The following is a 27,926-nucleotide window of genomic DNA, read 5'->3' as shown; positions in this document are numbered from 1 at the left end:
ACAGTGTTAGGCCGACATAAACTGCCTTACATCGGCCTGACTCTGTAGTGTAAACCAGGCCTTTTAAGTCTAATTTTCTAAAATCCCATTGATTCCTAAGTGCTAAAATCCCTTTGGAAAATGAGAGGCACAACAGCACCTAAATACCTTCAAACATGTGGGCCGACGCCTCTTTGTGCCTCAGTTTCCCCAGTTGTTTACAAAAGTAGGTGAGGATTTCTTTTTTAATGTACTTTGAGATGCTCAGCTAAAAGGGGCTCTGTAACGTATCCTGTAAAGTCTGTGTGAACCACGCTCTTATTGCACTAGAGCTAAATGTGATCATCAACGAGGTAACCCCGATACTGGCCATGGGTTTAAGCCCTGAGCTGATTAAAAATAAAAAAGCCAATACAACAAAAAATGTAAGGCCTCATAGAGCTAGGTCCTCAGCTGATGTAAATCTGCCTAGCTCTATTGAAATCAGTGGAGTCAAGCCAATTTACATGAACCCTCTGGGCCCTACTTGGGAAGCTCTAGTGTATTCTAGCTTCAGCAGAACAGTCCTTCGCTTCATCAGCTTTGCCCTCACTGAATGCACGGTGCTGCCGCTTCCTTTCACCTGATCCTTCTTATATCTAATTATCTGCACCTTCCATGTCCTCCTCTTTATTCCTAATCTGCTGTAAAAATGGAAACAGCTCCAGCTAAGCAATGACTTTCTTTGCCCCAAGGCCATTGTTATTTCCAGACAAAAAACCATCATTACGATTGAGCTGAGGTTATAAAGACTTAATTAAATGCTTCAGGGGAAAAAAAAATCCATTAGAAAACATTTTGCGGACATTAACAAAAGTCTAACTATGGAAACTAGGAAATTATTGTCTACATTAGAAAGTTTAGTTAAAGCACTACAACCCCTTAGTGTGGGTGCAGTTATATTAGTATAGCTCTTCTGTATAGTCAGGGGAATAAGCTAAACTGGGATAAGACACCTTTACACTGATATAATTGTGTCCACACCAGGGGTTGAATCGGTATAGCTATTTCAGTAAAAAAAAGCCACACCCCTAATTAAACTGATACTTTTGAGTGTAGACTAGGCCTAAGGTAGAATTAAGAACAAGTAAGTGTTTGAAAGTCTAGAAGTTCTAAGTGAAAGTTCCATAAATAACTTCAATTGGGCAGGTCAAAATTTTTCCATCAAAACTTTTTTTCAGTGGAAAACTGGGTTTTTAATTAAACAAAAGATGTCATGGAAAGTATCTGTTATCCTCAAAAACAAATAGATTTTTCATTGGAAAACCAAGAGCCTGAGCCATTTTGTCCAAAACCCAACTATTTCCCAGTTTTGGGCTGTTTTCAGGCCCTAAGTTTTGATGCAAAATATTCCCCACTGCAGTAACAAGGGTCTTGAACGCTGAACGTGATGGTCACTGCTGCTAATAGGCAAAATAAAACCACCAAGAGATTGACATTTAACAGAAGCAAATGCGCCTTTAATGCTATAGGCTAGAGTGAGCTGGACTTCAAAGTGATCTTTTATTAACATACTTATATAAAAGGAAACCCTCTCCAGGGCATGTATCCCTGATCACTGGGAGCAGGACTTTCTCCCAGGTGAACTGTGATCACTTCCTGGTTACCGCAGACCCTGAGGTTGCATCATGGCTTTTGGATGGCATTGCTGAGGTGACCTCCATGGGGCTGTCGGCCATCTTGTAGTTGCTGTATATTAAAGGCATGGTAACCTCTTCCCCTCAGCTCCAGCTGCCACAATAAGAGCCCTTGGTTGCATGGGGTTTGTCAGAAGTGTAGCTAGTTGTCTTGGCCAATATCTTCCAGCCACTGCTGCTTGTACCACGGCTGGTGTGAAGTGAAGGGCTGCTTCCAAACAAGCTGAGGTGATGACACGATCAGCACCTGCAGTCAGAGTGGGGGGAAGATCCAGAGATACTGAGAAACAAAATGCAACAAGATTTTATTTATTAAATAGCAGCATGTCCTGAGATAGGGAAGAAGCTTGGAGACCAACGTCCCCCCTATATACACTGAACAGGTGGGAGGTCCCTGTACGCTGCCAGGGTTTACAGAGAGTCCATTGTTGTGATCAAGCCAACTGTGAAATTTTGCTGTGGATCTGAGTGCACATACTGAGTGCCCATCCCCTACATACAACCCTGGTGTCCCCGGGTTATCCCGTCCCCTCCCCTCCCATGTGAGAGGGTCTCAGTTTTCTGCCAGTGGCTAGTAGCATGCAATGAGGTGCTTACTGTTCCTTTCCTGATCCTTGGATCAGAGCCGTGGGGGGACAGCCTCCTGCAGGGATGGGAGCTCACTTTCTGGTTTCCCTGCACAAAGCACAAAACCATGGGTCGTCCCCAATGTCCAATACAAATCTCCCTCCTACATACACACCTGCTGTGAATCATGCACACAGCACCTTCCTGGCTGGGCGGGATGTGTCCTGCTGCCAGGTTGAGTTGCTCCCTATGGCCTCTTGGAAGCCTGGGCACACTCACAGTCAAATGGCAGAAGTGGGCTGATTCTCCTGGAGGACCCAAATTACGACTAGGTATCCACAGAGAAAGGACTTTTGCTGGGAACTGAAGGAAACCTGCTGCTTTTCCTCAATGGTTACTTGAAACAGCAACAACAGGTTCAGGACAGGGTTACTCAATCTCCAGTGTGTCTTTTCCCCCCGTGAAAGGCCCATGTCATGAAGCTACCTCAAAAAGCGACATTTTATGGGCCCGAAATTGTTGTGAAAATTTCCATGGGAGAAAAAAGCCCTGTCACCATTTTGCACAGCCCTGGTACAAACACTCAGATCTGTCCCTGAAAAGACAGCGAGGAACAGAAATATAATGATCATACTCTATGCCAGGCTAGAGTTTTGCTTCCAAGATTTTCCCAACTCTGGGCTCGGAAGTCTCTCACGCCCACACGGCCTTCCTACACCCAGCCACCATGCCCTGCTTTTATTCTGAAGCAATGTTACCTTGTGAGGGAGTCCGAGCCAACCTCCTGCCTGGGCTCCTCAGCTCCCCCAGGGTGTCTGAAAGAGGGAAAAGAACAGGGTGAACCAGCATGTACTCACCTCCTGGGGCAGTGCCAGGGAAGAGCCAGGCACCCAGCATTCCCTCTTTCCCCTCCAGCTGGCCAAAAGCTTTCTGCTGAAACTTTTTGACAGAAAATGGACTGAACTCATTTTGTGTGTGAAAAGTGTCTGCTTTCCACGGGACATTTCGGCTTCTCAGTGAAAAAACCCAGCTCCCAAATTTCAGACTGGAAATGCCACTGCAGTGCCTCCTGGGAGCTGTGATTTGGGGAACTCATGCCCCATTGATCTCTGTGGGCTGAGTTCCCTGCCTGGACAATGTGTCCGCTGGTGACCTGTGGCCAGGGACTCCCACGATTCACTGCAGTGGCTTGGCAAGAGAGGAGGCCGGGGTGCAGCGCAGGCGGTCCCGCCAGGAAGGCAATCTCATAGAGAATGGGGAAATGGTCCTATGAAGTGCTGCAGCATCATTTCTGAATCAAAATACGAGTTTTGGGGTGAAAAAAAGACATTTTTTTTCACCCAACCCGCATCCCCCCCATCGTTTTCCAACCAGTTCACCTTCTCACCCTTATCTCACTCAGCCCTTCACTGGGGCTTTTGGGCTAGAATTTTTAAAGGAAGCCCAAAGGAGTTGGGCTTCCACTGAAATTCAATGGGAGTTGGGCACCTTACTCCTTTAGGTGTGTTTGAAAACCTCAGCGGGCATATTTAACAGTACAGTGGGGTTAGAGTACAGGGCTTTCCTCTTTGAATAGGGCCCATTCCTCACGCCTTTACATTGCAGAGTGCATAGAGACTAATGATGGAGCAGGGTAGTAGGCACTGCCTAAGCAGGTCTTAATTTAGCTCTTGCATAATCCAAGAGAAAAGCAATCCTGCGACATCCTGCAGTACATTGTGGGCAGGCATGTAAAAATACTTAGCACTTACTCTCTTCAGAATGCTTTACAAGCACTTGCTAATTAATCCCAGTCCATCCCTGGAGAAGCAGGTCAGTAGTGTTATCTTCATTATTGAGATGGGAAAACTGAGGCACAGAGACTAAGATGTTTCAGGTTGGGTGCCTAAGAAGTGAGGTGCGCAGACTCAGTGGCCACATTTGAAAATGGAGGCATAAGCAAGTTGCCTTCAATTCTAGCGCGAGCCAGTGTGAGAGCCAGAATTAGAACTCAGGAGCTCCTGAGTTCAGAGCATTAGAGCAAAATTGCCTGTGAGGAAGGCAAGTTCAGGAATTAAATGGTTTTTTTTAAAATTTCTATTCTCATGTGGTACAGACTTTTTCACCTGTGTTGTGATCAAGAGCACTGCCTCCTGCGGAGAGGGTGAACCAGCCTGGGCAAATACAGGGTCCCCTTACCTTCTGCTCCCAACTCAAACCTTTCAGAACTTGAAACAGTTCACTTAACCTTTGTTTGTCCCCTTTATTTTTATTTTTGCTCTGCCCGGTCCTGACACAGCCAGCAGTCAATATGCTGCAAAAACCAAATCCGCTACAAAGTTAAGGATTTCATTTTGCAACATGCCAGATATTTGTTAAAGTGACACCAGCACACTGAAAGGGAGACAAAAGGGCCCCACGTGACCTTGAGTCCCCTCACCAAAGTCTGTGGTTTTACAGTCACATCTTTTAAAAAAATGTTTGTGTACCTGGATTGTAAATTCTCTAGGGCAAGGACCATCACTCACTGTGCACGTGTACAATGCTTAGTACAATTGGGGCCCTGATCTTGGTCGGGGCTTTTAGGTGCTATTGTAATACAATCAATGAATGAATAAAGAATGGCTTTGAAAACAGAGTTCCTTTGGGTGTAGTGGGTTCAGCATCATTCTCTGCCAAGTTACATCTGATAGTGGAGAGGAATAAATACTTATCTGTTATGGTCCAGATTTTCAGCTGCTGAACACCCATAATTGGGAACAAATTTTTCAGCGGATCAGCTTTCATTTAGGCACCTAAACAGGGCCAGATTTTCTGTAGTGCTCAGCAGCCAACCTATTCTTCAGAAAAATCTGGTTGCCTGTTAAATGAGAAACTAAGCACTTTTGAAAATCTGAGCTTTATTAGTTAAGTGTTGATGGAGGATTGAGCCCCATACAAGACACACACTATACAATAGTCCTTGCCCTGGAGAGTTGGCAATCGATCAGATACAGCAAACAAGAGGCACTGGGAACCAGAGAAGGGAATGGTTAGGGTTATTTACTGCTTTTAATGGTTGTTAGTGTTCTGGTAACTCAATCAAAATTAAAAGAAAAGAAAAAGTCGTAGACGATCAGGGAATTATTACTAGGAAATGCTAAGCTTCTTGATTGTGAATGAGGGATTAATTACATTCTACAAACAGAAGTTTTATCTGCATTGAAGGTAAAGAAAGCGGATTTTTATTCCAGTCCATGGTATGCTAGTAAACAGTGTTATGATAGATGTAAGAGTTTAGTCTTCTTGTCACTGTGGTTTAATCGTCAGAAAACCTCTTCTTTTCTAGTACAAGGTACATTGAGAATTCTTAATATTTACACACAAGCGGGGCTTACTTCTTTGTTGATATATTCTGTATTCACTTGCCAGGCTATTAATAAGCATTGGCTGGTATTAACTGTAAAATAAATTCTTTTAAAAACCTATAAAATAGAAAATAATCCAACAAAGAGAGGGCTAAACAAACATCTATCCAGTTTGAGAGATAGCACCCTCCTAACCAGCAGCTCTCGAAATGGCCTTCTGCACAGATTTTTCTCTAGACTAATTAAAAACAGGCGCGTGACAAAACATTAGTTGCAACCAGTGTATCATCACCAACTTCTGTTTGTTCACAGACATTTATACAAGAATTGTTATAATTAATCCACAGACTAACATGGAACTGGCCCTGCTGATGCTGCACTAAAACATGACAATAGTGGAAAGTGCGTATCTAGCAACCTAAATGGATACAAGAAACAACCCCGGGGGTGGGGAGGGGGGGGAGGAAGTCATTGCTTGACAGACATTCTAGGAGAAGGAGGCTTTTCGCTTAGTTGTGCCATTTGCATGCATAGTTGTTTTGAAATGTATTTTTGGCCTTGATAATTTGAGAATATTTAAAGTCATTCAGAAATGAACAATACAATTGTTGTCTGTGCCTTTCTGCTAATGCTGATTGCACTGTTTGTAGCTACAAGCTCCATAGCACGGTTGAAAGAAGCTGCTGCTCCTGTCTGCAGTTCAGCCAGCCATGCTTCAATGGTGGAAATTATCTGAGGTCATACCTCCATTTCCATATGGGACTGAGCTGCACAACTGTTAAAGCCAAGAGATGTAAAGCTATTGAGTCCATTTTCACTGACCTGGGGTTCTGAAGACCCCTTCTTTAGCAGCAGTTTAGCTCTCATGCTTGCAAGCGACTTCTCAGGTTCCCCCTCATTAGCCCACCGGCAAGACTAGGAGAACTTCTGTCCTTCTGAGATAACAGACATCCAAATGAGAGTCCAAGCCTTCCCCCGTCACCCCCACAGTCAGGATATGAGAGCCCTATACATCCTGCTGGACCCACTCCATCAAAGGGGAGCTCATGTCCCCCTTCCTCCCCAAGCGCCAACCTTGGCAACTGAGATAAAGAACAGGCAGCCTCCGAGGGGATGTCTACGCTGCAGAAAAAACCCCAAACCTGGCAGCAGCGAGTCTCCAAGCCCAGGGCAGCAGACTCAGGCTCATGGGGCTCGCATGACAGGGCTCAAAAAGCGGCATAGACATTCCCACTTGGGCTGAAGCCCAGGGTCTGAGATCCAGCCCAAGTGGGAACATCTACACTGCTATGTTTATGTAACACCAAATCTCACTCCTCCTCCCCCAAAGCTATGTCCTTTGCTCTGCTACCATCCAAGCACCCATCCAACAGGTCCAAAGTCTTTTCTCCTTCCCAAATCTCCCCTGTTCGGTTGGAAGCCTCCTTCTCATGCTACTTCCCACATTTCTTTCTAGCAGGCCTACAGTTCCCATGCAGTCTGGGAACTACAATTCCCAGAATTCCCCTGTTCCAAACTGGGACTAGGACCTTGTTGGACAGGTAGCCAGCCTTAAAGGGCTAGCATACCATCCTATAGCTTTCCTTCAGCCACATATCCGTCTACATAAAACAATGTATTATTAATAATTAACAGATAAACAGATATTACTGAAAGGCAGCGCCATCTAATGAGAACCAAGGAGGGGGTGCGAGAAACAAAGACAAAGCAGAAATACCCTCTGACATACAGCCTATAATCTCTATCATCTTCCCATCAACTATTGGCTAAAACTAAGAATACATCATAACTTATATAGAAAACAAAAGCTTTAAAGCCCAGGAAGTCACATTCCTGATCCCCTTTCCTTCCAGGGAAAGACTAGTTCAGCTTAGAATTTCAATTGGCTTTTATTTTCCCATGGACAGAAATCTCATGTGTACATTTGATCCATCCTGGCAAACACACCTGGTACCCTCACCCCTCTGGCAGCTGAGACCTGGAGGCAGGAGAGACTCAGCAAGGAGCAGAGGCAGGGCCACGCCAAGGCAGAAGAACAGTATCCACTCCACTCATGAGACTTTAAGCTGAGGACACCAGAAGCTCAAGGGCTGACCCCTGCAACCATCAAGTTGCATAAACCGCAGACAGTGTACAGAGAATCTTACATAAGTTAATCTTCACTCTGCTGCTCGTTTGTGTCTGCACTCATCCTTTCTCATAACACACGCTCTGATTTTTGGTGCATGGGCAGAGAAAGAGGAAGGCCCCTATGTAGCAGATATCAGAGGGGTAGCCGTGTTAGTCTATATCCACAAAAACAACAAGGAGTTCGGTGGCATCTTAAAGACTAACAGATTTATTTGGGCATAAGCTTTCATGGGTAAAAAACCCACTTCTTCAGATGCATGGAGTGACACTGCCTGGACACTCAATAACAGATTTAAAAGTAGCCATACTTCGACAAAAAAACTTCAAAAACAGACTTCCAAGAGAAACTGCTGAGCTACAATTCATTGCAAATTAAACACCATCAATCTGGGCTTGAATAGGGCCTGGGAGTGGCTGGCTCACTACAAAAGTAATTTCCCCTCTCTTGGTATTGACACCTCTTCATCAATTGATGGGAGTCGACTACATCCGCCCTGACTAAATTGGCCTTCAGCATTGGTTCTCCACTTGTAAGGTAACTCCCTTCTTGTCATGTGCCAATATATATTTATGCCTGTATCTGTAATTTTCACTCCATGCATCTGAAGAAGTGGTTTTTTTACCCACGAAAGCTTATGCCCAAATAAATCAGTTAGCCTCTAAAGTGCCACCAGACTCCTCGTTGTTTTTATGTAGCAGAGTGGCTTTTTTCCATGTCGTATTAGGTTGATGAGAGCTTTGCTTGACTATGGGATTGGTTTTCAGATGGGAACGTCTTCATCATGAGACGTATAATGACTAACCACCACAAGCATTGTGGCCCGCACTTTGCAAGTGGGTTACAGATGGAAAGCATGGTCTTGTGCCTTTGTATGGAATTGGAACCCCTGAATGTGAATCCTTCCTCTACTCTGGGCTAGCCCCGTGACTGACTTACTGGGGCTTAGTAGCTCAAACCTGGAGTAAGACTCAGGGAGATGTGGGTTTCATTCCAAAGACGTTATGGGCTGGATGCAGAAATTATCGGGTGAAGTTCTCTGGGCTCAGTTGTGCAGGACTTTAGACTCGATGATCACAATGCCCTCTTCTGGCCTTCAAATCTTCTGCTCCTGCTCCTATGACAACATCACACACACTTTGGAGTCTTTTCACCTCCTCACTGGCTCCTACTGAAGCAAGTTCAAACTTCACACTCTCACCCCAGACATCTTCGACCTACATTCCAACCCTGATCTCTACCTATTTCCCTCCCCATGCCTAGTGTTACAATTCATGTGTTGATTTAGGCCATGAGCTGAGAGCAGGGACCGGGTCTTCTTTTATTTTTTGTAACACCCCATGTACACTTACAGCTGCAGGGAGTAATAAATTATAACTGCAAGCCAGACTCTCTCTTTGCTTTGTCCCCCTGGGCTGTGAAACGAGCTGTGTTCTGGCTACCCACAAAGAATACTTGTGCCGAGAGTGGGAGTTCTCCAAGCAGAGTATCAGGGCGGTTGACACTCAAACCTACAGGCTACTGTAGTGACATCACCATGGTGGAACACACCCTTTGACAACCATCTACAGTGCAACTGGGAGGTGTGATTGCTGCACGTGTAGGCATGTCCCAGCTAGCTGTGATCTAGCTAGATCAGGGGTTCTCAAACTTTATTGCACTGCGACCCCCTTCTGACAACCAAAATTACTACATGACCCCAAGAGCGGGGACCAAAGCCTGAGCCCACCCAAGTCCCACCGCCCCAGGTGGGGAAGGGGTCAAAACCAAAGCCCAAGGGCTTCAGCCCCAGGCCAGGGGCCTGAAACTGACCCCGCCACCCAGGACTGAATCCCTCGGGCTTTGGCTTGGGCCCCGAGCCCCAGAAGTCTAAGCCAGCCCTGGTGACCCCACTAAAATGGGGTCACGACCCACTTTGGGGTCCCGACCCACAGTTTGAAAACTGCTGAGCTAGATGAACACTAGCTTGAGTAACAATAGCTGTGAAGACGCTGCAGCTGGCTACAAGGAGTAGCCATGCTGGCTTGGGACCCTGGGTACATACTCAAGTGGCCACTGGACCATGCTGCCACAGCTTCACTGCTGTTGTTACCAGGCAGTGTCCTGCCCTTTGCAACTCAGCATGTGGAGGGCCTGCAGAATGTCAGCTGTGCAAGTTCCTCAGCCCTGTCTCCCTCCGTGCAAGGGCATTTCCCTTCCTGACCGGATAGCACAGAGCCAGCATGTGGGCTTTTATTTATAACATGTTTTCTCGGGCAACCAATTAGTCTTTAATTCTGTGTCTGCTACCGGCAGTCCAGGAGGCAGCTTGGACCATCCAGACCCTGCTTAGAATCAGACACTTTCTCGTCTCTGCCCTGACGGAAGCTGGCTCTTTAAATGCCAATTTCACCGACCTGCTTTCAGATGTCTCCAGTCTCCGGCGGTAAATAGATTTCAGTGTCTACAAGAGAAACCTCTTCAAGCTGAGTCTCTCTTTGAAGAGAACAGCTGCGCTCTCTGCAGAGGCTCCCCCACTCCAGCTCGGCCTGCTAGATTGCAGCGAAGCCATTTGGGGGCTTTCATCCCTCTCCGCTGCGAGCACGGTCCCATTAGCGCTGAGTTGTTTCCATCTGAGCCAAACTGGGGCAGGTGCTGACCGAGAGCTGAAAACCTCAGCCACGCACTAAGCCCTCCTCTGTGAGAGGCGATGGAGTCCAGCAGACAGGGCAGTCTGCTGTGAGTTCAGAAACCTGCTGCTGGGTGACCTTGGGCATGCTCTTTGGGGTGGGGACTGTCTCTTAGCGTGTGTTTGTACAGCACCTGACACAGCGATTGCAGGTGGGGCCTCTAGACGTGACTATAATACAAATAGCAATATTACTGAAATCAATAGGCTTTACAGGTGCTCAGTGCTGCATAGGCAGGTCCCGCTGTACAAAACAAACCCCTGCTGCATGTGTCCGGAGAACTACATAGTGACCCTCACATTTACTTGAGTGGGGCTACTCATGGAATACGTAAGAAAGTGCGGCAGCATCTCAGGCTTACCTATTAAATGCTCATTGCCAAATTCAGCCCCTTATAGAGACTGCCCTAAATCATAACCCTCCCTGCACAGAAGGGACATTTACATATTGCCAGAAAATGTTACAGAGCGGCACTAAAACTGGCAGCAGGATCTTGCACCTGCAGGGTTGCAGGTCTGCACTCCACAGGGCTTGCTCCTGTGAGATCCCTGAGAGCTCTCAGCTCTCGTTAACGTCAGGGGGCTTTGAGGGTGCACACTCAGCACTTCTGGACCACACACGGAGAACACAGATGAAGGCTCCTTTGGAAATGCGGTTCTGCTGGTATGTAATTAGCGGCAGAAGAATGTCATTCCCAATGCACACACAGAGTCGGGCTGTGTAGATTTCTCTAAAACGAGACACAAAATTTATATACACGGCAATGCTAGTCGCAGCTTTCCCAATCACAGTAAACAAGGGCAAATGCGGGTTAATGTCCATACAAAACCATCTGCGTTATCAGATACACTGAGTCATGGCATTGGGCATACACATTACGGAAAGGAAACAGCCTTACACTCTTGATCCGCAGACATTTCCCTAAGGTCTGAAAAGGGTTCAGGAGTGACGAGAACACAGCCCTGCCCCAAGCCCAAAGTTGTGCTAACAAGGCCCATAAAAGAGATTCAAGGATCCCGAAATGGGATTATAAGAGTCAGAGAAGGAAAAAGCTTGTTGGATAACAGAGGCCATGGATCTGCCAGGGCATGTATGGGACCTGATCCTGATCTCACACCAGTTATACAGCGGTGTGACTCTTGGTGGAGTCACTGATATAAGTGAAATCAAGCCTACCTCTGTATCAGGTGCCAGAGAGGTGCAGTCCCCCTGTGTCTGGTACAATAAATGGAAACTACCCATAACCTTAGATCAGGTGCTGAGCAGTAGCAATAACCACTGTCCCCTGTGGCTGCAGACCCATACATTTCAAGCACACTAGATAGTGCCGGTGCAGCCAGGCTTCTTAGAAAGAACCAGCTCCCGTGCCCCCTCCCCTCCCCACTGCCCACCACAAGGCAAAGAGAGACGAGGAAGGACGTACGGTTCGACCCTGTTGAAGAAGTGGCGCCGCAGCAGGATGGCCAGGGTGCTGATGACCAGGAGGGTAGTGCACATGGCTCTTCCTCCATCACCACAGAAAGCAGGAGGCCGGCCACATCCCTGGCACTACCGAGGGGGCCGTGGCAGAGCAGCTCTGCTGCCCTCAGCCTGGTCCCGTCGGCTCCCACAGCTAGCGTGCGAGCCCAGCAGGTTGTTTCCCAGTCACTCAGTCACCTGCAGGTTCTCATGACCGGTTTTAGAGGGGATTAGAGCAGGATCAGATGTAATTAATGGGCAACAAATGAGGACACACTCCTCTGATCTTTGGGTAGGAAGGGGCTGGGCAGCCGGGCCATGAACCCTTTGGCTCTTAATTGGTTTAGGCTTTTCACCCCATTCTCATGTAATGGGCCAACCCCAGATATGTTAGGCCGGAGGCAAGTGTCCCCTCTGTGTAGTGATCCTGTCCTGCATGCACCCTTCCCCCATCACATTGGCCTCCCCTCCCCGACTTGCTGTCTCTGGCCATAAGGTTTCCATATGCTGCCTTCTGTCTTCTACCTACTTATCTCCTATCCTTCTGATCTGTCTGAATGCCCTACAGTGCTCATCACAGCCATCTGCAGGTACTCCACCCCTGCTTTCTCCCTCTCTCTGGGTACATGGCTCCAGACTCCTTTTCCATCCCTTGCCACCCCACATTCCCGTGCTTACAAGGCTCTGAAGCCTGGTTTCACCCCTCTCTCCATAGCCGGCCCTCTCCCCACATCTCCCTCCCTCGCTGCTAATCTGACAAGCTGCAGACTACATATAATTCCCCATGGATTTGCTCCTGCAGCCGATCTGTTAACCCTCGTCCATCTCCACTCCCCTCCTCTTTTCTCTGTCCCCTCATGCAGGCTCGAAAGTGATGCAGGTGCCTTCCCCTCTGCAGCTCCTGTCCTCCGAAGGAGCCGTCTCCTCATCAGACCTTTGTCCCTTTTCAAATCTCATCTGAAAACCTGCTGCAACGTCTTCTCTCTTCCCCATACCTCTTCATTCTTTCCTTCCACCGTTGGCCTTCTGAGAGTGTGCTTAGCTTATGCACCATCCCATTTCACTTTCCCATGCAAACCATGTATATCCTAGGCAAGGTGACTTTTAGTTCAGGGTCAGGAGAGCAACCAAGAAAGACGTCTCCATGAGAAAGACAAAGGCAGGGTCCAGGACACACATGTTTAGGCTTTATTCTCACTGCTAAAAGAAGGCGCCTTTAACCACAGGCCGACTCACATGTGAGCTGTCCCACTGTAAAATCCTGGTGCAGACAAGCACAGTCGTTTTCACCAGAAGGAAAAGTCGTGAGGTCAGCCACGGGCAGAGGGATAGCACTGCCTCCTCTGGCTACCTCGCAGGAAACACTCCAGGTACCTTGTCTGCACCAGGATTTTACACTGAGATAACTGCTGCATGTTACTTATCTGGCTGAAAACCACTCGCCTTTTTGGTAGTAGCCACAGACCGACGGACCGACCGACAGATCACAGTGACTCAACCTGCCCCATTCTGCATCCTGAACTGATGGCAGCTCACAGCGGCCAAAGGGACTCCTCTGGGTTTAAAGGTCCAGCTTACACAAAGCAGAATGACCGCTTCCCCTTTCAAAAGCACATCTACATGCACTGCACGTACAGTGCCTTTACCCCACTGCTTTCATGTCCATATCTACATGCACCGCACAGTTCTGGGTGCCACATGTCAGGAAAAATGTGGACAAATTGGAGAAAGTCCAAAGAAGAGCAACAAAAATGATTAAAGATCTAGAAAACATGACCTAAGAGGGAAGATTTTAAAAACTGGGTTTGTTTAGTCTGGAGAAGAGAAGACTGAGCGGGGACATGATAACAGTTTTCAAGTACATAAAAGGTTGTTACAAGGAAGAGGGGAAAAATTATTCTCCTTAACCTCTGAGGAAAGGACAAGAAGCAATGGCTTAAATTACTGCCAAGGCAGTTTAGGTTGGATATTAGGAAAAACTTCCTAACTGTCAGGGTAGTTAAGCACTGGAATAAATTGCCCTGGGAGGTTGTGGAATCTCCATCATTGGAGATTTTTAAGAGCAGGTTAGAAAAACCCCTGTCAGGGATGGTCTAGATAATGCTTGGTCCTGCCATGAGTGCAGGGAACTGGACTAGATGACCTCTCGAGGTCCCTTCCAATCCTACAACTATATAAGTGTATGATTCTATAAAGTTAACAAAGCCATCAAACTAAACAAGCAGGGGGACTGCTTAGTGATCACACCAGCAGACAGTCTGCACCTCAGGAAACCTTCCTGGCTTTCGAAACAGAGGCCAAAGGCTTTGGGTAACATAAGGGGGGGCAGAGACATTTTAGTTATCCTTCTCTAAGGGGACAACAGGGCACAGCACCATTGCCCTATGAAAACTGGATCCTCTGGGTCTGGGAGGCAAGAGTTGCTGGAAATTTAACACAAGTGAAAAACTTGCTCAGACTCAGACTTTAACTGTCTGAAATGAAGTTTTACTCACCAGAGAGCAGGTTTTGTTTAGTTTCTAACCTGTCTGTCTCTTTTATTCTTGCTTAGCATCACTTAAAGCTCTGTTCTTTGTTAATAAACATATCCTTGTTTTATTACACAACCATCTGAGGGCTGTGTATTAAACTGGAGGGTGAGTCCTCAGCTAGCCAAAGAGACTGGTGTGTGTCTGTCTCTTTGGGGGCAGCAAACTCAGTAACTTCTGCAAGTGTCCAGTGAGAGGAACTGGGCACGGCAGAGAGACGTCTCTGGGGAACTCAGGGATTGGGGTGCACTCATTGTTACCTGCCAGGCAAGGCTTGGCTGAGCAGAGTGCTGAAGAGTTTGCTGGCCAGGCTGACGAACAGGTGTGTCAGGGAGCTGACACATATCTTAGCAGCATCAAAGCTCTCACTTGCTGAGGATGAGAGGGGTCACACAGGGGCTCACAGTTCTGAGTGTCGTGAGCAAGAAGTCGCACCTCCCAAAGAATCCAGTGCAGGACCTGAACTGTGGCTGGAATAGCTTCCCCAGTTACCGGGTCTTGATCTTCGGCTGGTATAAATTACCGTAGCTCATGGATTTGCACCAGTTTCCACCAGCTGAAGATCTGTGTTAATTGAACAGAGGGGATTTCTGGCCATTCTTTGGAATGACGAAACAGCACTTTTCCGCAGCCGGACTCAGCCCAGAGAGCTCAATGAACTCACTTTAGGACACATCTTGTCCTGGGATGTAGCCTATCAGTTCCAAATGAGCTTGACTGACATGGCGAGAGACCCAGTTCAAAAGCAAGGTGATGTAAGCAGCCTAGTTAATGCTTCCTGCCCTAGACCTCGAGAGCAGGGATGGAAGGGAAAGGCAGACTTAATGGGTTCTGAAGGCTTTTCCTTTTAAGATTTGAATCAATGAATCTTTCTGGGGAGCCTGGGTAATGTGATCTGAATAAGAAATGGGGCTTGTCTTTGAACCTGAGCTAGGTTCCTTGACAGTGTTTGCTTCATGCTCTGGCGCCAAATGCAAGACGACAGGAATCTCTGAGCAGGCTGGCTTTCCGGCGCTCCCCCTGCCACGAGCAGACCAGCTTCACAAAGTAAAGTTTCAACAAAGAGAATTCTGTTGAAAGTGTTGGCTTGTTTCCCAATAGCCCTGTCGCTGCGGCTGAGCTGCCTGCCCCTGACAAGGGTTGCATTTATGACCACTCTGGACTCGTGGTGGGGTCAGGCAGTAACATTTGGATCAGGTTCTTGAACATTGGCGCTTGGATCAGCTCAGGACCTTCCCTTCATTGTTCCACTAGGACTCCAGGAGGGGGCAGATTACCTGGCCTCACAAAGTACAGGGTGCCCTGCCAACACGGGGCATAGACCTAAGCGAATGCAGCAGGGCAGTAGTAACTGCGGAAGGACATTTGAGGGAAAGGCTTTGCATGGCAGCCTGGAGCCTGAGGTGAGGAAGGAGAAATAGGAGGCTGATCAGGGCCCAAGGAGGGTTAGCAGCACAGCCTGGGGTCAAAATCCTGTCCCACATGGCCTTATCTAATCTATCTATCCAATGTGGAGTGTTTTTAAAGCACCCTCTTGGTTACCCCCTACTCTCACCTGCCGTGCTTAACCACAAAGTTTCAGTTCTCCAGATCTCCATCTGGGAAGTTGGTGGTTTCACTTCAGTTCTCCCAACGGGTGAGTTTTGCACCAGTCACAATAACACACACCCGGTTCCCCTCTCAGCTTCTCTGCCCTGTCTATGGAAATCTAACCTGCCACAAATCCAGAGGCATCCAGGGCTCTTCCTGCTATAGGGAGGGCAAGCAACCACTTACCCTGGCTCTCCATCACCCAGGGACCAGTCCACCATGCCTGCTTCAACACAAAGTGTGGCAGGGCCTCAGGCCCCCATCCATTTTCTTTTCTCCTCAAGACTTTCCATAGAGGCTCGAATACTCTTTTTTTACAAGCTGGCTAAGCCGTTAGTCTCCGTAATATCGGATGGCAGCTCATTCCAGGGGGGGATATTTTTTTTTATTTAAGAGTCACCAGCTCCCTAGATGCTCACACTTAAAGAGGTCAGCAGGATACTGTACTTCCCCAAAAAGAACAGGAGTACTTGTGACACCTTAGAGACTAACAAATGTACTAGAGCATAAGCTTTCGTGGGCATCGGATGGAGTGAGTTGTAGCCCACGAAAGCTTATGTTCTAATAAATTTGTTAGTCTCTAAGGTGCCACAAGTACTCCTGTTCTTTTTGCAGATACAGACTAACACGGCTTTTACTCTGAAACCTGTACTTCCCCAGACACTCTCTTCCATCCTTCCCAGCTGTACCTATGCTGCTGGTCTGGCGCTGGGTGTGACAGTACATTACCGGCTTCCCAGGGCCCTCGGGCTACTCTCCCCGCCTCCTCAGCACTACTCCCCCGTCTCTGCACCGTTTCTCTGTGATGCAGATGTGTGGCCGTTGTCATCTCCCAGATGGACCCTTGCAAGGACCTGCCTCAAGACCAGAAGCTGCAGCTAACTCAGGACGTGACTGCTGCCTCTTGGGGTATTCTCTGAAGCGGCACTGGCTTCCTGTTCAGGATTTCGCTATGGATTTCTAGAACCCTACATGGTCGAGATCCCTGCCGTCTGTGAGATCTGCGCTCTCCCCAGAGCTGTGGGAAAGGCTGGTCACTCTTACTAATGGCACTTGACTTAAACATCTGGGCCTGGGAGCTGGGTGTTCTCACTGGAGGGGCGCTGGCTCTGGAATTTCCTGCCCCAGTTGATCCAACAGCGCCACAAGCCTTGTCTACATGGGAAAGTCACATTAGTTTTTAAACAGTTTAGTTAAACTGGTGCAAACCCCTGGGTGGACATTTCTATTTCAGTTTAACAGAGGCTTTTGTTTAAACCTGTTCCCAATTGACTATAGTCAGATTTCAAAAGGCCTGGTTTAAACCACAGTAAGAATGTTCACCCAGAGATTTGTGCTCCTCTAATTACATCAGTTTAAATTCATCCCTTAGGTTAAACCAGGGCTGCCATGTCATGTAGACAAGCCCTAAAGTTCTTGCCCTTCTGGCTCTTCTGTTGTGCCAGGTTCTTTCATGTGCAGGCAGTTGTGGGGGATGGGACTCCCCTACCCCCAGGAATGGGGGAGCGCATATGAAGATGGCCTGTGTTGGCAAACTCTGTATTTAGTATCTAAATTACCTAGTCGGATGGCTGAATAAATTAGCGGGGATCCTGTCACACTCCATGTCAGCCACTCCTCCTTGTGGCCCCTTCATCACCACCACAAGGCTCTCACACTCCTAGGGCTACAGCAACATAGAGTCCTGGAGTTCAAGGCCAGAAGGGAGTGTCACATCATCTCATCCGACCTCCTGCAAATCCCAGGCCACCCACCACCAGCCAGCACTTGCCCACTAAACCCAGCAACCAAAACAAGACCCAAGTATTACAGCCCACAGGAGGCCAAATGCAGAGAAAAGGAAGGAGAGAGGTGCACTGACATCCTGAGCAATGGCTGGGAAATGATTAAGTGACCCAGATAATCCTGGCAAGTGACCTGCACCCACATGCCTCAGAAGAAGGTGACCCCCCCGCCCCCGTTGTTGAACGGATTCAGATACCTGAAGGCTTTGAGCTTCTCTCTGATGGGTGTGTGTGTGTGTGATTTCCCCACCCTCCTGCACTAATCACACCCAGAAAGGAGTTCTTCTAATTGCTAGACAGGCAGCGTGCTCAGCTCTGCACTGGATAGGCCCTGTTTGCTGCCCAAGACAGGCACAGAAGTAGGACGCTCTGGGAAGCCCCCAGGACAGGGGTGAGTAGGATGTTTGTTTCCAGTTAAAATGTTTAACTTTTTGCGGGCCTCGCAGAAGGAGCGAGTCTTCAGGTGGGACCTCAAGGAGCTGAGGAGGGTGATTTGGTGGGCTGGGATGGAGAAGGATTTCTGGGCCTCCTTCCACTTTTATACCCACCTGGTACCTATTTCTTAGCCAGGCTGAGGAGCCCGTCAAAGCCACAGCATAACCTGTGTATGTTCCACGCCCTCCCATACTCTTCACGCTGCTCCCTGGGGCAGGGCTGCCTCCTGCAGGACAACCTCTGATGAGGGTTCTGCTCCCTGCTCCACAGGTGTAGCACACACAGGGCTCTGCAGAGCTGGCCCAGCAGCTAGGAAGCTGCAGGAAGAGCAAACTAGGGTGGGCATGAGCAGAGGAGGAAGCCAGCACAGAAAGATACCAGAGTGCTGCAGCAGAGCGAGGTTATCTCTGCAAAGAAAGGGAGAGCGAAGCAGCTAATGTCACAGCATTCGGCAGGCTCTGCAGGGCTTGCATTGGCTTTTGCATGTTGCTTTAACCTTTTCTTTGAAGCTCAAGCTTGTGCTGCGGTGTCAGAGACAACACACATACACACAGGCACATTCTGCATTTGGTTATACCCTCGAATCCCCACAGAGCTCAGTGTAAGCGAGGGCACAACTTAAGCTACAGTTTACACACAAATCTCTTGGTGCTCAGTAATGACGGAGGAAAGAAACCTACAATGAGTCCACAGCATTTAAATGGGCTTTAGGCAAAATCTCTCCCTCGCAGGGTGCCTGGCTGTGGTGAGAACTCGTTAAAGCCTCTCTCATTTCCTAAAGTCTTGTTAATTTCTTTTCACCCCAGGCCTTCCCAATCAACAGCAGGGTTATATTCAAGAGAGAGAGAAATTGCACTACACAGCACCGTGGGTAATGCGTGCAATCCGTTCTAGCAGCCAGAGGGCTTAGCCTCAGCAGCGTTAGAGGAGACAAGCTGAAAGATCCCAGAGCAAAAAGAGCAGCGACACTGAGCAGCGTTTTTTCCCTCCAGAGAATACAAGCACTGTCTAGGGTGGGCAGCAGGACCGAGATGGGCCCTGGGATTAGAAAGCCTACCCCTATACACACAAAAGGGTGCCCCCTCCTCCCAAAACACTCTTCAGGCACGCTGATTCCGATATGGGGTTGCATTCACACAGCATGCCTAACACACCATGCACACAGTGGAGAGACCTCAAACACACACCCCCTTTCCTGGGGATTGCCTTGATTCTTAATTACAGTAACACAGGCCTAAGACAGGGCTGTACATACAGACACGAGCCCCAAAACTCTTTCCGGACAGGGCTGGTAGGATTTCTCCCTGCACGACCAATTGTCCCCCACCCCTTGAATTCTCTGTCACATCAAAGAGACTCTCTACCTTTAATGGAACTAATGAGACTCCCCTGTTCTGGCTGTCAGGGTGAGTCAGGAGAATGGCCCTACACTTCCATTCACGGACCTGAGACATGACAGCCAGTTGCAAGAAGTTACAAGGGAAAAGCAAGGGCTGGCACTTGTCATAAATATAAAGGGAAGGGTAAACACCTTTAAATCCCTCCTGGCCAGAGGAAAAACCCTTCACCTGTAAAGGGTTAAGAAGCTAAGATAACCTCGCAGGCACCTGACCAAAATGACCAATGAGGAGACAAGATACTTTCAAAGCTGGAGGGGGTGGGAAACAAAGGGTTCTGTCTGTCTGTGTGTTGCTTTTGCCAGGACCAGAGCAGGAATGCAGGGTCAGAACTCCTGTAAAGGGTTAATAAGCAATCTAGTTAGATATGCGTTAGATTCTGGTATGTTTAAATGGCTGATAAAATAAGCTGTGCTGAATGGAATGTATATTCCTGTTTTTGTGTCTTTTTGTGACTTAAGGTTTCGCCTAGAGGGATTCTCTACGTTTCGAATCTGATTACCCTCTAAGGTGTATTTACCATCCTGATTTTACAGAGGTGATTCTTTTACTTTCTCTTCAATTAAAATTCTTCTTTTAAGAACCTGATTGCTTTTCATTGTTCTTAAGATCCAAGGGTTTGGGTCTGTGTTCACCTATGCAAATTGGTGAGGATTTTTATCAAGCCTTCCCCAGGAAAGGGGGTGTAGGGCTTGGGGGGATTTTTGGGGGAAGGACGTTTCCAAGTGGGCTCTTTCCCAGTTATATTTGTTAGACGCTTGGCGGTGGCAGCAATAAAGTCCAGGGAGAAAAGGTAAAATAGTTTGTACCTTAGGGAAGTTTTAACCTAAGTTGGTAAAAATAAGCTTAGGGGGTTTTTCATGCAGGTCCCCACATCTGTACCCTAGAGTTCAGAGTGGGGAAGGAACCTTGACAGCACTCAAAGTCAGGACTGCAGCATCCACAAAAGAAGTGCTTCATCCTGAGAACTAGAATTAAAGGTTAAACTAGAAGGTTAAACTGAGAACTAGAGTTAAATCAAACTGGGCAGCAATGCACAGGAATATCTAATGGGCAGACTCAAAGCTTTTGGGAGTTGGAGGAGGTCTTGGTTTGAGCTTCCTTCCCCCTCTGAGACCAGGAGCTGAGTAAATGTCACATCTCTCCCAGCATATCAATGGAACGGGAGAGCAAAGGCAGTGGAAGAGGCAGTGGAACTGGGGCAGAAAAGGGAAGGGAGAGAGGCTAGAACATTAAAGCTGGGGAATTGGAAAGGGAACATGGGCTGAGGAGGAGCAATGGACAATGCATGGTAGCATCGCTTCAGCACCTCCTGTGGTGGGGAACATGAAGGATGTCCTAGCAAGCACTTGATCTTGTAGGGCTGTGCTGAAACGAAGCAAGGAGCCAGCACTGTCTGTCTCCAAAGCAGCTTGAAACTGACAAGACTCTGCTTTCTTCGCTCTCTGACTGGTGGCAGGTCAGCATCCTGTCATTTCCAGGACACTACAGAGGCAGCTGTGGTGGAATGGCTGGCAGAGCATGCTCTGGTTCAGAGGGGGGCAGGATGTGAAGATGGGAGACCGAGCAGAGAGGCAGAAAAGAGGGGCTGCCGAGGAAAGGGGACTAGAGTAACTGAAATGGAGAATGGCAGGGGCGGACAGAGAGAGAGAGAGACTGGGCCTGCCTAAAAAATTCAGAGGAGAGAGTGAATGAGACAAGGCAAATAGGAAGATAAATGATGCAGGAGGGAAAGTGACCAAACATAAATGGAACAAGGAAAAGCAAAGAAGGGAAGTGAAATGCCTGCAAAGAAAACAGGGGGGACCCCTCCCCCACAAGTAGTTTCAAACCCTCACACAAATACAAGCACACATATTTGGAACAACTCTTCCAGCCGACTGGCCCACCTCTGGCCTCGCCTGCCATCAGATCACCTCCAACTTTCTTTGCTCTGCCCGCGGTGCCAGCCTGGAGGCCTCACCTGTTTGTTTCATTCCAGGTCATTCTCATGTCTTTCTCCAGGCTGCCCTTTTCCCACCCCAAAGAGCCCTTTCCCTAGTCCAGCCCACCGCGTCACCACTCTCTCTCACTCACTTCTCCTACAATGCCCACAAGAAAAGAGTCCACAAATGACTGGCCATTCCCTCCTCTGGGCTTCCTGTCGTGAGCTGTCTACTCTGCCCGGTTTAGACCGTAGGCCCTTCAGGCAGAGACTGTGTATCTTGTGTTTCGTACAGTGCAAGGCACAGCAACAATCCATAACGATAAATATGAGGCCACCGAGGAACTTCATGGTTTGTACAGCACCTAACACAAAGGGATCCAATCCTGCTGGGGGCCTCTGGGTCCTACCATCATATAAATACTAAATAATAGGAAGGGAATTATATGAATAAATAGACCTGTCAGGTATTAGCTATCCAAACACACCTTTTTCACTAGTGTAGGCAGAGCCCTACACATTCAATAGCATCTCTGCCTATCTCAGGTACTTTTATTTAGCCCCCTTCACCGCAGTTTCAGAGCATCTCACAATCTGTAGTGTATTGATCCTCTCTGCACCCCTATCAGGGAGGGCAGTGCTCTTCTCCCTATTTTGCAGATGGGAAACTGAGGCACAGAGCAGCCAAGTGACTCTCCCAAGGTCACACAGAGAGTCAATGGCAGAGACAGGAACTGAAGCCAGGTCTCCAGCTAGCATGCTAACCGGTGAACCACCCTTCCCCTCATTTGGTACCTACTTTGCAAATATATACATATGATACCATGTGAGCTGATCTAACTCCTAATGAAGTGAATTGAAAGACTCCCATTGACTACACTGGGAGCTGGATTGGGCTCATAAGGGGACGAATCAGGCCCTGAAAGTACTGTACCGTGCTGTACGTATATTTCACACACAATACTAACTTTACCTACCTTGCAAAACAATATTGCAATGACACGTGACAATTAAATGAAAATGCTGATTGGATGGTAGCATGACCAAGGTCCAGGATTTTAAAGAGACAGTGTCATTTTGAACTCAATTTTTTAAAATGAGTTAAAAGTGATTCATGTACTGAACCTGCCCGGAGTGCCCTGTACCTGCCCGGAGTGCCCCGCCTGTTGTTGTAACAGTAGCCAATGGAAACCATGGAAAATGACCACTGCCGTGTGGCAAGAGGTACAACATGTTGTCCCCCTGACTCATGTCATGTGACCAGGGCCAGGCAATAAAGTTCAGGCCCTTACCAGCCCATCTGTGTGTCCCATCCTTATTACAGTGTTACAATCACATGCTCTTGTTTTTAAAAATGTGTCCTCTGTCCTGTTGCTGTGTGAGAGATTTGCTCATTGAAAAGTGGTTACTGCAGTATTGCCAACCCCAAATGCTCAAAAAACAAGTCGGATTCCCCCAAATAATGGGATTTAGATTGTAAATTCTTAAGGGCAGGGATCTGTCTTTTTGTTCTGTGTTCATACAACGCCTAGTACAATGGAGGAGTCCTGCTCCACAGTAATACAAATGAATAAATTAATACTAATAGTGAGATTGGCTTAAAAATCATGGGACCTTAAAAATATTTTTGAGCCTTTGAATGCTGTCAGGTCTCATTGTTAAGCTTTTCTCTCAACCAACGGGGCTAGACACTTTTTTTTTTTTTAATGAAAGGTAAGATTCTCACATCCTTGCCTCCAGAAGCTGGGGCTTTAAGTAAAAGAGCCAATATTGCCAGATTTATGATCAAATCAAAAGTTGGCAACAATGTAACTGACTATACTTCGGAAACAGTGAAATAGACTATACATTCATCCTAGATTATTTGCATGCACTTTCATATTTTCAGTAAGTGCAATTTCTCATTTTTCAATAAGTTGAAGGTTGCCCTAATGTTTATTTCTCTCTCTAATTTGGAAATTGATTCGGTCATGATTTCCTATATTTTCAATGGGAAGATGTAATTACTGAAATTATGAATTTACTGAATTCTGCAGCCTTTTTATGCAGTGTTGCCAACTCATGATTTTGTCATGATTCATTTTGGTTAAGGCCCCAGCTCCCAGAGTCTTGTGATTTTGTGAAAATCTCAGATTCCCAGAAAGGGGGGCCGGGGGAAGAAAAAAGAAAAGTACGTTTCTAGCCCTCGTAGCTGTGGAGCAAAGCTTGAAAATGCAAACCCCAAAAGCTCAAAAACCAGAAGGCAAATCAACCCCACCACAGTTTACGCCTTTCTTTTTAGAAATCTCGTTATTTTAAAGCCAATCTCATGATTTTTGGAGGCCGGCCTGATTTTTTTATTTTTTTTGGGTTGGCAATATAGATCATGTGCAGTCGGGAGTCTCTCTTCCTGGGCAAATAAAATGCCCCTATAGTCTCCTTCTGATTGGCGAAAGAAAACACTTTGTCTCACCAAAATGGGGGAAAAGTTGCTCCACCACACCCATTCTTCTATCTTATAGAAGCATAAAATCATAGAACTGGAAGGGACCTCGAGAGGTCATCTAGTCCAGTCCCCTGCACTCTTCTCCCTGTTGCTGATCAGAAAAGCCCTGGTGGGAGGGGCAGGGGTCAGCAACAGAGACAGAAGTCAGGACCCAAAAGAGAAAAGGAAGAACATGAAACCCCACTGGAAGCAACAGGGAACTGCCAGTGCAACAAAGGGGGAAAGAAAGACATACAGTGACAACAAAGCACCATAGTACAGCCAAGGCAAATTGCTTTAGAGGGCATCTGCTGCTCTGGAGGATGGGCCAGTAGTGAGAGTGCTAGTCTAGGAGTCCCTAGCCATGAGTTCTATTTCCAGTGCTACCCTAGACTTCCTGTGTGTGACCTTGCATGAGCCACTTGGTCTCTGTGCCTCAGTCCCCTGCCTTTAGAATGGGGATAATAGCACTTTCCTCCCTCAGAGGGATGCACTGAAGGTTGTCAGGTACTCAGATCCAATGGGGATCAACAGATAGCACCGCCCACTTCACTCTGGATTCAGGCTGGAGTGCTGACTGCTAGCCCAGGTTCTGCTCTTCGCTCCTAAGTTATGGAGGTGATAGCAACTCCCAGAGTGCACTCCACGGGTACATGCTTGCTCCAGCAATGTCCCCTGTGCACAGCTGCGTTACAGGCACATGATACACGCTCTCTGCTTTGTGGTGCACGTGTGCTCCAGCAGCCCGCTGGGCTCAGCATGGACCTGGCTTCAGAAAACAAATCAGACTGCACTGTGTGGCTATCCTCATGTAGCACCAGTGGGCCTGTCTTTCATACTGGTTCGGTCTGTCTATCTGCCTGCTTGCTGCATCTGCCTCTCCCTCTATAGCATTGGCCTGTCCGTCAGTCTGTCTGATCTATCTCTCTCCCTGCAAGAGAACACACAGACAGGCAAACAGATGAAGGAGAAGAGAGAGAGAGACTGATATGTTTACACACTTTTTCAGTCTGTCTATTTCTCTGTCTCCGATCCCCATCTGGGTATTGTCTATTATTACACGTCCCTGTAGGATTTTCTCTCTATCTATGCAAATGTCTGTGCTGCAGGTACAATATTCCTGATTTTCAATTAGTTTGAAATGTCATTTGGTTAAAAAAAACCCCAAACCCACAACACAAGTATTTCTCTTCTCTTCTAATTCAGTCTCCTTCCCTACCCGAGAGGTGGGGTGGGAATATCTGAACAATGCAATCTTCATTACAAAATTATTAACACTAATTAATAATAATACACCAATACACTTTCTCCCAGCGTGCCCTAAGCCTACCTTCCTCTACCACTGTGTTTGGAGAAAGGAAGACAAAGCAAAATCTTATCATTAAAAATATCCCCTTGGGACAGAAAATAATTTAGCTCATGTTGAAGTTAAACTTTGATTTAACAGGTATTTCTCTCCTTTGCCTTCCACCCGCAGCCTCAAACACACAGAGTAGAAATCAGAAGCAAGCAGGGATTTTCCCTTCAAAACACAATCTCCTGCACCATTAGGTAACGCAAGAGAGAGAAGAAAGAGAAAAGGCTAAGCCAGCTGTTGGGATAAGTTTAACTGCTCACTTTGGATGCTGCATTTCCTCAGAGTTGTTTACAAGGGCTGAAAAAAGACCTGTAGTCATAAAATCCCCTAAGCAGACGATCCTGATGTTCCACAGAACCTCTTTTTCATCTCTCCCTGTTCAAGGAGCGAGAGAGAGAGAGAGAGAGAGAGGAGGAGAGAGAGGGAGAGAAAGTGAGCTCACGTTCACACATTGGTAAAGAGGCTGGTCTTGCAATGCCTTTGAATATTTTACTTTTAGTCAGTTTCCCATCAGAGTCAGAATCATACACGCACACGCTGAGCTGAAGCAAACTACAGCTATGGACAGCACTAGAAGATTTGAAATCTAATCACATGCATTATACCTCTTGGATATATTTTTAATCACACACACACACACACACACACATATATAGACACACAGATATAGACACACAGATATAGACAGAGACAATATCATCCACACCACCACCAAACAAACACCTTTTTCTTTTCTCAGAGGATACACATACCCACACATCTCTCTTTATCTCCTCCTGGCTTCCTGGAGGATTGTGCCGGCTGTTTTTCATGGAGAAAGTCCAGGGAGAAATGGAGATTGAGAGATGGGAAAGGAGCGAAGAGCTGTCAGATGCCGAGAGAAAGGTGATTCAAGAGACCTGGAGCAGAGTGTACACGAACTGCGAGGATGTTGGGGTCTCCATACTGATCAGGTATTTTAAAAGAAAAGAAACAAACAAAAAAAAAAGAAAAAGAAAGAAAATGAAATGAAATGAGTGACAAATAGACAGGAACCATTCTCAGTCCCTATTGGCTCTGATCATGGACAATTTCGCAGCACTTCTCTGATTTCAACATATTGGGGGGGGAGCCTTATAATGTAGTTTGTGGGAATCGGTATTTCAGTTGGAAAGGTCACCTTATACCCTGTGTGCAGTGTTGGTGGGGGTGGGGAGGGTGTAGAAGGAGGAAATAGCTGTACACAGTTTTCTGCTCAGTGGTTTCTACTCACATCCCTGCTGATGGAATTATATGTACTAGGTTCCTGGGTGAAATAATGCAACTTACAAGCCAGGATGAAACCAAAACAGATCTGTCTCTGACAGCACCATCTGTTTGTCGGACGACAGTGTCAGTATAAAGGATAATGCTGAAGTTGCCTGCTAAGGCTGGTACGAAGGTCATGAGGCAGGAGGGGGGCATGTGGCAATAGCTAATGAGCATTGGAGGAATGAGGCATTATTGCATTGGGATTAGGATACGGAAACTACCTTACAGCACCATACTGTGTGTTGCACAGACCTTCAGGTAAAAGGAAAGATGCGTGTCTGTCCAGGGGTAAGAAAGGGGCAGGTTGCTACCTGGGTTTCTCATTCTAAAGTAGAAGGACTTGTTTTCTTTCGAAGAAGCTTGAACTGTTATTGAATGTTTATCTTGTTTTGTGCTTCTGAACCCTCTGGGTACGCCCGGATGAGCAGCACAGACTCCGGGACCGAGTCTCATCTCGCTCACACCAGTGTAAATCAGGAATAGCGCTGCTGAAGTCAGTGGAGTTACCCAAGTGCACCTCTGGTGTAGGTGGGATGGGAATCAGGCCTTAGGTGTAAAGGAGCATGCAGAAGAACTGTAGAAGGAGCTGGGGAGGGGAAGCTGGGGCTGTAGAATCATAGGGTTAGATGGGGCTGCAAGGTCATCTAGAGTAGACTAACCCCCTGCAGATAGAAGCAATGACCAGTTGCCACTTGATTTGAGCAAAAATGTTTGATTTAAGGATGGACCTGAACTTCAGCCTCCAGCTCCAACCCCCCATGATTGCTGAGAGAAAACTGAATCCAGATGCATATTTGGCCAATGCCCTCCTTCCCTTACAATGGTCCAGGATGAAACCCCAGACAGAGAAAGCTGGGGTGCTTGAAATCTGGCTGCAAATGTTGTTCCTTGAGATTAGCAGGTTGTGGTCTTGGGACTGATCTGTGTTATGAGAAACACTTGGATTGGTGCATTTCTCACTAGTAAGAATTACAACGTTTCCTTTAAGTTTGGGGGAGCGGCAGAGGTAGCAGAAACTGCCTCAGATGTGCAGATAACCCTTCTTGGCTTTCCCCTTGTCTGACTTATAGGAATTACTACAGGATTTCCTCACAGCATTCCTGTGCGGGGAACCGGTTTGGATAAAATACAAAGACGGCCCCATCCCACAGCCCTCCCTGAACCTCTCCCTACTCGTAGAGCTGGACATGGTTTGAGATGGAAATATTGAGGTTTAGTCACTGCTCAGAAGATCTCCTGCCTGAGTTCATAAACTCAAGAGGTTTAGCGAGTTTAGGTAAACATCAGGGGTGAGAGCTTGGCTCCATTGAAGTCAGTTGGAGTTTTGCCATTGACTTCAATGGGGCCAGAATTT

At 47.2% G+C, this 27,926-nt stretch overlaps 1 protein-coding gene and 1 long non-coding RNA gene across 6 annotated transcripts in view; one reads left to right on the top strand and one right to left on the bottom strand.

Annotated features, from left to right (window-relative positions):
- Positions 1-1,456: 1,456 nt before the first annotated feature.
- On the bottom strand, positions 1,457-26,394 carry LOC140897641 (uncharacterized). 2 transcript variants are annotated; one of them, XR_012154774.1, is made up of 5 exons: positions 26,035-26,394; positions 25,543-25,657; positions 2,981-3,037; positions 2,253-2,330; positions 1,457-1,902 (listed from the first exon to the last, which is right to left on the bottom strand). It is a non-coding gene; the product is annotated as an uncharacterized lncRNA (long non-coding RNA). The 2 variants fall into 2 exon arrangements; XR_012154773.1 differs by lacking the exon at positions 25,543-25,657 and having other exon boundaries at positions 26,035-26,390.
- The window catches only part of CYGB (cytoglobin), a 49,373-nt gene continuing 47,148 nt past the window's right edge, over positions 25,702-27,926 (top strand). For all 4 annotated transcript variants that reach the window (XM_073310506.1, XM_073310505.1, XM_073310504.1 and 1 more), the window contains exon 1: positions 25,702-26,235. In XM_073310506.1, coding sequence (XP_073166607.1) covers positions 26,093-26,235 — 143 coding nt within the window. In that variant the 5' untranslated portion in view covers positions 25,702-26,092. The remainder of the gene's footprint in view (positions 26,236-27,926) is intronic.

Source organism: Lepidochelys kempii, chromosome 14 (assembly GCF_965140265.1).
Source record: "Lepidochelys kempii isolate rLepKem1 chromosome 14, rLepKem1.hap2, whole genome shotgun sequence".
Taxonomy (NCBI): domain Eukaryota; kingdom Metazoa; phylum Chordata; order Testudines; family Cheloniidae; genus Lepidochelys; species Lepidochelys kempii.
The sequence above is the reverse complement of the archived record's forward strand: the minus strand, read 5'-3'. Positions and strand labels throughout refer to the sequence as shown.